This window comes from Anoplolepis gracilipes, chromosome 1 (assembly GCF_047496725.1).
Source record: "Anoplolepis gracilipes chromosome 1, ASM4749672v1, whole genome shotgun sequence".
NCBI classification, from domain to species: Eukaryota; Metazoa; Arthropoda; class Insecta; order Hymenoptera; family Formicidae; genus Anoplolepis; species Anoplolepis gracilipes.
The window spans coordinates 10,678,291-10,689,625 of NC_132970.1; the positions used below are offsets into that span (position 1 = coordinate 10,678,291).

General features: G+C 30.7%; 1 protein-coding gene across 1 annotated transcript; it reads left to right on the forward strand.

The window, feature by feature from the left end:
* The first annotated feature begins 28 nt into the window (after positions 1–28).
* Positions 29–11,063, forward strand: LOC140674095 (uncharacterized). Its single transcript, XM_072907781.1, has 15 exons — positions 29–357; positions 477–576; positions 1,916–2,305; positions 2,471–3,007; positions 3,245–4,320; positions 4,582–4,745; positions 5,055–5,201; positions 5,509–5,571; positions 6,601–6,817; positions 6,968–7,070; positions 7,600–8,541; positions 8,885–9,555; positions 9,655–9,818; positions 10,439–10,594; positions 10,951–11,063. The coding sequence occupies exons 1-15, from the start codon at positions 197–199 to the stop codon at positions 11,028–11,030; spliced, it is 4,971 nt and encodes a 1,656-aa protein (XP_072763882.1). The 5' UTR covers positions 29–196; the 3' UTR covers positions 11,031–11,063.
* Positions 11,064–11,335: the final 272 nt, after the last annotated feature.

Consider the following 11,335-nt stretch of genomic DNA (forward strand, 5'->3'; position numbering starts at 1 on the left):
CATATAAATTTAATTATTGCTGCTTGACAACAGCTAACATCCTGTTGAACCTGATAACGCGCTACATCATAATAAAGAGGAAGAGAAGCCTCTAGTCTAATTTACGACGTGATATATAACTGACCAAGCGTTTATCGTTCTTTCTTGCTAGTTGTCTTCTCTCGAAAATAAATAAATTTTTCTATATTTAGCAATTATGAAATTTTTGTATGCTATATTTATTCTTGCTATTCTAGAAAACAGACTGATTACCAAAGTTCTATTATTATATATACCTTTGGAACATGGATTTCTTCTGAATGATGATGACCCTCCAGAAATTCTTGCATCAGAAGGAAGATGTAGTCAAACAGTTAGGTAAGATATAGGTCACACATTTTCTCTTTTTCTGTCTTTACAAATTAAAATAGTACTCATTAGATATAATTACACTGCATAAATAAACTAATTTTACTAAAATTACACGTTGCTTATAGTTTTTATGCAACTCGAACAGTTCCATACTTAGAAACATATAAAGAAAAGACGTGGGGTATTTTTTATAAGACTCGAACTAGATGGAATTATAGACTCGAGGTAAGATTTGAATATGTAAAACTTCTGTTCCCTCGCATGACGCATGACTTGTCTTTTCTCAATAAAATAGAAATAATAAATAAATATTATTAATGTACAGAAAAATATAATAAATATATTTGTGGCACACATAATATTTTTTGACAAAAAATAATTTTTCCGTAACACAAATGTCATAATGTAAATTTTTAAAGTCTAAAAATTAGAACAAATAGCATTTTAAAGATTAAAATTTCAGAAATGTAAAAAAGTATAACAGTCTTATTTTGTAGCTATATAATTTCAAATAATATTTTCTTTTAAAATCTTTAAAAAAGATTTAGATTTAGAATTTGTATAGGTCTGATAAGTCTTCATATGTAAATGGAAATTGATTTCCAAACTTCTGTTGCGTAGATGGGGTGGAGATTAACTTTAAAATTTTTAATGGGAACTCTTTTATTCAAAATTAAATTTTTTTATTCTATAAAAGAAAACAATTTATAGCGAATTCGGTTGAACTGTACTAGGACGCACAGGTGCACATAAAGATTATTATACACAAATTTTTTATATTGACATAAGGAATTAAAGATGTAAAACAATTAATTGTAAGAGCTATTATTATTGATGAATACAAATAATGATATTAATAATTCATGTTATTATAATTCTTTTAATGTTTTAAGTACTTATATTTATGTTGTAAATTTGTGTACAATAATAACCTTTAATGTGCATTAATGGATCGCCATTTATTATTAATTTTATCCAAAACGTTTTTTGGTAGATATTTCTATAAAAAAATATGACGGTTTGAAGTGTAGACTTGTAGCTACTTGAAGCGCGGAAATAATCACACAAAATCAAAATCACAATTTTATTCTGATTTATTTAATTTATTAAAAATATCTTCTATAAAATAAACATTTACTTATTCAAATTAATAAAGTATTCCTAATATTTAATAACATTTCAGGAATCACTAAAAATTGGTTGTTAAACATCAATTATGGTTTAGACGGGGGTTAACTTTAAAATTTTTAATGGGAATCTATATACAAATATAATATGTAAAGAATAGAGCTAATAAGAGGATATTTAATAAAATTGTTTATTAATAATATATTATGACATTTAATATTAATATTTTAAAATTTATAATATGTATATGTATAAAGTGTTATAGTAAAAGAGAAATATTATTTCATTTTTTTTTTCATAAGAATTATTATTTTTTGTTATCTAATTCAGTTATTAACCAAATAATTCTATTTCTTATATTCTAAAATATAGAAATGATTTTCTTTATACATATAAATAACGCAATGTTGATAATGAATTAAAACTTTGCTTTTAGTATTACGTATCATGGCGCAAAAAATATCTATGTTGTGATGGATATGAGCTTAAATTAACTAATTGGTGTGAACCAATTTGTCAACCTAAATGTGGAAACGGCACCTGCGTCAAACCAAATATATGCCAATGTCATTATGGATATGAAGAAAAACTATTTTCTGACACTATCTGTGTTCCTACATGCACTCACACTTGTGTGCATGGTAAATGCACCGCGCCGAACGTTTGTACATGCGATCATGGATATTCACTGAATATGGCCGGTTATACTTGTGAACCTGTTTGCAATTCGCAATGTCTCACAGGATCATATTGCTCCGAACCCGATTATTGTGACTGTCTAAATGGATACACCGATATAATTCTTGAAGATGTCAGAGTATCTAATGTAGGTAACGTAAAATCGAAATTAAAAGATTATATTCTATATTCTATGCATCGCATGAAAATAATTATTGTCTCTCAATTAGAAAGATATTAATATTAGAAGAAAACAAATACACAGAAGAAGAAAACAGCACATATTGACAAATTCGCATCTCTCTGTTCTCAGAAATGCCAACCTGTTTGCAAAAATCCATGCGTTCACGGCGAATGCATCGCCCCTGACACCTGTTCTTGTAATAATGGGTATGAGCTCGATCCAGATGATATATTCACCTGTAAACCCAAGTGCGAACATGGTTGTCTTTACGGTACATGTACAGCACCCAATGTATGCACTTGTGACAAAGGTTATTCCTTAAAAACTCCGAGTATGTGCGAACCAATTTGTAGAGAAGCTTGCATCATGGGTACTTGTGTGGCCCCTGAAAGTTGTAGCTGTTTCAAGGGTTATGGGTTACTTGAGAATTCAAAACACAATTGCGAACCGGTCTGTGAAAAAGCTTGCGTCAATGGGAAATGCACTGCGCCTGGAGTATGCACATGCAACGAGGGATTTCGACTGAATGGCGATGAATCAACGAAACACATTTGTGAACCTTACTGCGAAATTTCTTGCGAACCATTCGGCATGTGTACCGCACCAAATGTTTGTACTTGTTTTGAAGGATATCGTCTAGTTAACAAGAACCAACCTAAGAAAACCGTTAGTATTAGAGAAAAAAGAGAAATTCGCCACAAGATTATGGGGTGCGTTCGAGGAAACATCATTAGTACTCTGTTCTTATTTAGTAAGTAAAAAGATATTGAACGACGCTTTTAACGTTGATAGTATTTTTCGAACGCACCCTATTTCTAATATAGCTTAAAAAAACATCGTATATACGCTTTAGATTTACATAAAATAATTTTTTGTACTCACGTAAAAAATTTTGATTTTCAGACTATATCATATTTTGCCGATAACTCAATATGCGAGCCAGTCTGTCACACAGAATGCATCAATGGATTCTGCAGCGCTCCTGATATGTGTAGTTGTAATACTGGTTATCAACCTTCAGGCGGCCACCTTATCTCTATCTGCGAACCTATCTGTAGCAAGAATTGCATAAACGGCATCTGCAGCGCACCCGAAACTTGCACATGCAACAAAGGCTATCGTCTTTCTAAGAACAATTCTTCAAACATATGCAAACCTTTCTGCGAAACTGACTGCATCAATGGATATTGCAGCGCGCCAAATGAATGCACCTGCAACTTCGGCTATCAACCTGTTGAGAAAAATACGAACCTCTGTGAACCGATTTGCAATCCGAGCTGCAAGAATGGTACCTGCATTCAACCCAATGTATGCAATTGCAATTTAGGCTATCGTCTATCGACGCATTCTATAAATATATGCGATCCTATCTGTCATCCAGCGTGCGAAATAAATGGAATTTGCGTGGCGCCCGACTTGTGCGTTTGTGTGGATGATTATCGCATGATTTATTATGACGGAAAAGATGTTCCGTTTAGTTGCGAACCAATCTGCACTGTTGACTGCGGAAACGGCACGTGTACAGCTCCGAATCTCTGCACGTGCTTCGATGGTTATCTAAATGGAGAAATGGGTAGATGCGAGCCTTTTTGTTCAACGTGCAACAATGGCACGTGCGTGGCACCCGAAATCTGCGAATGCGACGACGGATTCATTCTCGAAGATTCGGGAATCGGATACGAAGGCCAGGAATCTCATTCAATTTCTGAGGACAGGCAAAACGCAAGTAGATGCGTGCCACATTGCGAGAGTTGCGACAATGGCGACTGCGTGGCACCGAACGAGTGTCAATGTCATACCGGTTTCGTGAGAATCGAAGCTACCTGCGTGCACGCATGCCAAGGTGGCTGCGGCGCTCATGGCGAATGCATCGACGAACGCAGGATTTGCGACTGCAACTATGGATGGACTGGGCCGCATTGTGACCGGCCAACCTTGTGTATCTCGATTTTAAACGACGAAGATAATCGTACCGAGTCGTAAATATTAAGTATATTATATTAAGTAAATTTACACTCTTCTATTAAATAGATATAATAATAATTGATACAACACCAATAAATATATTTAACCTATTTACATATAGGTAACATCTATTACTGAATAAATAAATAGGATAAAACATTTCTCTTTATTTCTCTTTTTAAACAGGATAGACTTTGATATTATGAAATTTTGATATTGTAATAATATCTAAAATGAGTGGTTTATAAATCTGTGACTTATTTATTTTTTTGCAGATTACAAGTCATAGAAGAACAAAATAATACTATCGAGAATGTACTTATAAATAACCCAGCGTGCCCCGAGTGTATTAATAAAATAAACAACGAGACTTTGTGTTTTAAGATGCATATTAATGACACTGAGAATGAAACACAAATTGGTTGCTTAATGAATAAAGGTTTGTTATAAATATAAATTTATTTAAAATGCATTTCTTTTTATCTCGAAGAAAAAAGCAGAAAGATAAAATTTTATAATTTTTTTCTGATTACATACAATAATATATAAATATCGAAATTAATACAAATTTTCTTTAGATATCCGCAACATAAGTTATATTGTGTGTTATACCAAAAATATATTAATATTATACATAGATTGATTTTTAATAATTGTTATATATATATCTGTCTTTTTTGTCAAATTTTTAATTCTTCTCATAATATTTCATGACAAATTAATAAAGACTTATCACTTTTTACAATAGAATGCCTCGAACTGAGCAGTCAGTATAGAAACGAAAAGGAAATTATCAAGTTAAGTGGAATTGCAGGTTTCGGAATATTATTTCTTATAGGAGCTGTAATAGCTTATGTAGTCCTACGAAAACGTCGAAACAGACAAATTGGTCTAGGTATTATCAATTATTCAATAATAATTACAGAAATACTTTTTCAATTATATATACTTATTTAAAAAATGTTGAATTAAAATAGAATATATATATAAATTACACTACATAGAGTATAAGTTATAAATATCATTTTTTTATATTTTTGAAATTATATTGATGACGCATGTATAGATATAATTGTTATATTAATACATTAGTGAGTATATAACTTATTTTCTTTTTTTTTAATAATCCAATATTCTTGAAAGAAACATGACATATGATTAATATTGTATAAATATACTCATCAAATTATTCTTATTAACAGGTGATGAGCAGGCAATTCCCATTTGCAGACACAGTACATTAACACAAGAACCACTTGAACAGAGTAATGTTACTTAATATGAAAAATGTTGAAATGGAAAGCGTAATATAACATTTTTTAAATTTCTGTAATAATAGTGATGATAAATGATTGTTTGTCATTAATTTAATTAATTAATTGTTAAAGTTAAAAATGTATATATTCATTAATATATATTCAATAAACTATAATTAAGAGTTTAAATAAAGGCGTTCCGAATTCCCAATTGTTTTGTGATATTTTGTTTGACAATTTTTTCGTCACAAAAATTAAAATTTGGCGAGATGTAAACTAGAAAAATACAACCGCGTTTGCTCCTCTCCTCTCTTTTACTGTAAAAGCTTATATATGTATATATTAATTAATTTTATTTCTTTCTTATACAAATTGTGTAAGCGTTACATCAAGTGACTAGCTTTATGAAATATATTATCGTCATTATATTATAGTATACTTTGTCACTGCCACAAATTTACGTGCTAAATGATAATTTAGCAAAAACTTTGCTTTATTCAAGATTTCGACTACTAAGACTTCTGCAGTTGATAAAATGATTGCTAGATTATTTACTATTTGCTTTGAGCTAATTGTGTTCATCATGAAAAATGCAAAGTTTTTGCATGCGATTTTAAACTTTCTTTTGACAATTTGGAGTTGATACATGCGTCTGCCATCCTATTTTCTTGCATATTATCTATTCGCTATAGAATTTCACGAAATATTTTTTCCATACGTGTTCTCGTGGAGAGAAAGAAAATAAAAGATATATACATTGTGCTATCTTTATGTATAAAAAAGTACGTACAAAAACAACTTATTTTTGACTTTTAGAATAAAATGCCTTTTGAAATACGAAGTAATCTTATTTTCTATCCTATACTATTTCAATTTGAACTTTATGCTACAAATACACATACATTTCAGTAAACTCTCTGATAGCATAGCACATCCTGTCTCATTAAAACAACATAGCAGAAGATAAAGGAGATAATACATGGAAAGAAAGCGCTACAATAGTCAGTTTAAGTTTCACGGAGCAAATGTCAACTTCATAAAAACAACGTGCTATGGGATTGTTTAAGAGTTTGATCACTTTATTAATTGCCAGACTATTATTTCTACAAATAAACAAATTGTATACAAATGGTGAAATTTTCCTACCTGAAATAAACCATGCTAAGGCCATAATTAATTTTCATCCTCACTCATCAATTAATAATTCTTCTGTGAACAGAATTAATAAAAATTCAACGTGTATTAGATACGTTAGGTATGTTATACGATCTTTTTTTCTGTATATCGAAATTGTATTCTATTTATATCTATCAAGTATTTACTTCTGAATTTGATATATATAGATTCTAAAATTTTTCAATATTACTTTTTAAAATACATAATAATTTTGTTAATTTTATTGCAGCCACAATGTGTCACAATACGTTCCTTATATGGAAACATATATGTATAGAGAAAGGAATTCACTTTTATATAAAATTTCCAAAAGATTCAATTACAGGAACAAGGTAATTAATCCAATAAATAATACACATAATAAGAAATAAAACAGAAATGAGAAATAAAAAATCTCGTAAAAAAATGTAAAAAAACAGTTAAAAAGGAATAATTTTCAAATACGTGTCAAATGCATTTGTCTTACTGTTATTTTATCCTGCAATTGTAAATTTTTATTGTAGAAATCAGATTAATCAAATTCAGTATTTAATAGATAAAGCATAGATTTGAATTGAATTAATAAAAAAAATCTCAGAAAAAAAGATATTTAATTGTTTGTAGGCTATATTCAGATTTATGGGTTAATCAACTATTGTGCTTTATGGCAAATCTAGATAAGAAAATTTAATAAAAATTCATTAGTAAATAATAATATCTAAACAATGCAAGAATTGTATCACATTACAGATAATATGTAATATTTTATTTTATTTTATTTTATTTTCTAAACTCCTTTATATAAATATTTTTTTACCTCTCCTTCTTTCTTCTTATCTATTTATACTTACTATTTTTCTAATTCACTTATTACATTTACAGTATTCCACCATACAAATCAAAGAACACGTATGCTGCAAAGATTATGTTCGAGTCGGTACGGAATGTGTACCGCATTGCCCGCAATCTTGCAAGAAAGGACACTGTTTGGAACCGAATGTTTGCACATGTCATACAGGATATCGCGCTTTAAATGACACGACCGACGAAGAAACGTGCGTGCCAGTATGCACGAATGGTTGCATCAACGGCACGTGCATCGAACCTGACATATGTAGCTGCAACGAGGACTACTGGATGGATTCGGACGGATTTACTTGCCGTCCTGTCTGCGACGAGGAATGCGAACGTAACTACGGATATTGCTACGAACCGCATGTCTGCTCGTGTCGTTCCGGTTACAAGAAAACCGGAAATGACTCCACGTGCGAACCTATTTGTGATCGTCCGTGCAAAAACGGTTATTGCGCAGCACCTAATGTCTGTAAATGTCTAGATGGCTACGAGGTGGACCAGTTTAATCGCTTCACCTGCGTGCCTAAATGCGACGAGGTCTGCGTTTTCGGCGCATGCATGGCGCCGCAGACATGTTTCTGTAACGACGGTTACAAAGCAGTTAATTCGAGCGTTTGCGAGCCAATCTGTAGCAAACCCTGTAAAATGGGCACTTGCATCGCACCAGAAAGTTGTAATTGCAACGACGGTCACGAACATCGTAATGGAAATTCCAAATACTTATGCGAACCGATTTGCAAAATGGACTGTGGCAATGGCACGTGTGTCGCACCCGGAGTATGCACCTGCAACGACGGCTTTGTTTATGACAATCAGACGAATCCAGTTTGCAAGCCGTATTGCGCAATACCTTGTGGACCGAATGAGATATGTACGTCGCCTAATACATGCACTTGCTCCGAGGGATATCACCCATCACAACGTTTGAATACAAATCTATCACGGATATCATACCTTATACCACTTAGTGTAAGTACAACAAGTATATAACCATACATGATAAAATATAAAAGTTAATATTTATATATTTTATTATCAAAATTTGATATATAAAAGAAAAAGATTTTTTCATACATATTTATATATTATTACATTTATTTAATATTAAACATTTATTTATAACATTTTATTTAATATTAAAAAAGGTTGCTTTTTAATTAATTGGTAGCGACAAACATACGTACTTATTGATTTATAATTATCTAAGTAACCCGTAAAAAACGTATTATTACGAATATTTCTAAGAATATAATATTTGAATCATAAGTAATTGAAAAAAATTATATTTGTTATTCCTTCGATAAAAAATCAGGAAGTGAAAATACATAAATGGGGTGACTATCAATTCCGAAACTGCGAACCAGTTTGCAATTTTAAATGCATCAAGGGTACATGTACCGCGCCAAATGTATGTACCTGTGACAAAGATTATGAACCATCGTGGATCAAACCGCATCAACTGTCTTTACCATTAGACAATAGCACAACGCGCATTTGTGTGCCACGTGGTGAACCTACTTGCAACCCTTCATGCGGGAATAATGAAATATGTATTGCATCCCTCATTTGCCAGTGTGACGAAGGTTACATACGGAATTTTTATGAAAACTCCTGCGTACCCTACTGCGCTCAAGGATGTTCGAACGGCACGTGCACAGCTCCAAAGCATTGCACGTGTAACGCGGGCTTCGCTTTGAAAAACGAAAGCTTCTGCGAGCCGATTTGCGAAAGAGGGTGTCAGAATGGCAATTGTGTCGGCCCAAATTATTGCATTTGTCACGACAATTTTGTGCCGAATACCGGATCTAGTTTTGAGACAGAATGCATTCCGGTGTGTTCTCGTAATTGTAGTGGCCACGGTACGTGTATTATTGAAGACAACGCGTACAGCTGCAAATGTCATTACGGTTGGAGAGGGTGGGATTGCGATCAACCGACAATATGTATCATAACAATGGATTTCAATAGCAGCGATATCAATAGGTGAATATTACAGATTTCCCATCGTGGAAAAAGCTTTAAATAATCGCTAATTAAATAATTAATAAATTGTTTAATAAATTACATGATATGTAATTGCAGAATCACAATCCGTAACGATACAAATAATAGCATAATTATGCAAGCCTACGAGAACGTGCCGTATTGTTATCAATGCGACAATTTTCTTAACAAAGAATCACTCTGTTACATGATACACTCTGATAAAATCAATACTTCTATCGTTGGCTGCTTATTTAATACAGGTATTTGCGTTTCACTTTAAGAACAGGGAGAGCAAACAATTATTTACTTTTTTTCATTTATAAATGAGAATAATAATACATTTAATTATAAGCAAAAATGTTAATGTGTTTTATTATTTATACTAATTATAGGAAAATTTATATTTCTCATTCTCTTTTTAACTTTTATCTGTTTTGAGTGATCATCTTTAGTACAAGAATGGATTTTCTTGTTTAACATTTAAAAAATTTTGCTTTATACAACATAAATAATATAATATTTCTATATTATAACAAAAAAAGAGAGAAATAAAGATAGAAAAGGAATTGGCAGAGAATATTTACTTGTTTTTCTAACTAATGTTATTAAAATTGTGGAAATATTATTTTCTCACAAAATATCGGAATTTTACTTTTTCTACAAAACAATAAAAAATATAATGTAATGTTTTTAATTAATTTATAAAAATGAGAATTTATAGAAAAACTATAAAATTAACGTAAAAAATCAGCTATGCAAAATACTATTTAAAAATTGATCAAAATAATACAAAATTATTTGAAAAATAGAGAATTTACATTCTATTGATCAAAATAGTAATTTGTATATATTTTATTTTTATTCCATTTTTATTTTTCAGATTTACCTTGTTACCTGGAACCTCATTACAGCGCCTGGATTAATGTTGCCAAAATAGTTTGGCCTTTCCTGGCTCTTGCCATATTAATTGCGACAATTCTAATACCGGTAGCATATTTAATATATCGCAGACGCGAAGAGAAGAAATTGATTACAGGTATATTTCAAAATATAATAGATAAAATTACATAGTTTTTATCTCTCTTAGTTTTGAACAAATAATATTATTAAAAGATAATTGTGACGTCCTACTTCCGTCAGTACAAATAGATAAGTCAGAGAGGCAATCATGTGAGTCGCTTCACGTGAATTATAAGAGAAACATTCATAGTTCTCACTCCTCAACATCAAATCACTTAACATTTCATTTTATCGTTATAATATAATAATAACGCTTCTTGTTATCGTTATATAATAAATGCTAAAAAAGAAAGCTTATTCATAATTAGATTTTTATTCTCATTTGCTTGGCAAGTAATTGATAATTATTATTATGAGAGATTTGTTTTACAGCACGTACGTCGACAATCCTCTTTGTGCGAGAACCTTTCATCACCGAATCTTTATTACCTGAAGACGTGATCGATCTTTGAAAGAAACACCATGCAAATCATCATTAAGAATTTTAATTGTTATAAGTTATAAGTTAGTGATTAAAAAAAGTAAAAAATAATAAATAGTTGTAATGTTAAATTTCTTAGAGATTGTAGTTTATTATTAATAATTATTTTTTCATAAAAAAAATTAAGTAACATTCCATTTAAATCGTTTTAATAATATATACATATATATATATATTAGTAATATTTTAAATTGTCATACACACATATGTATATATAAGAGATGATAGAATTAATTATTTTGTTAAACAAATGTATCATAATATCTTATAAAAGTT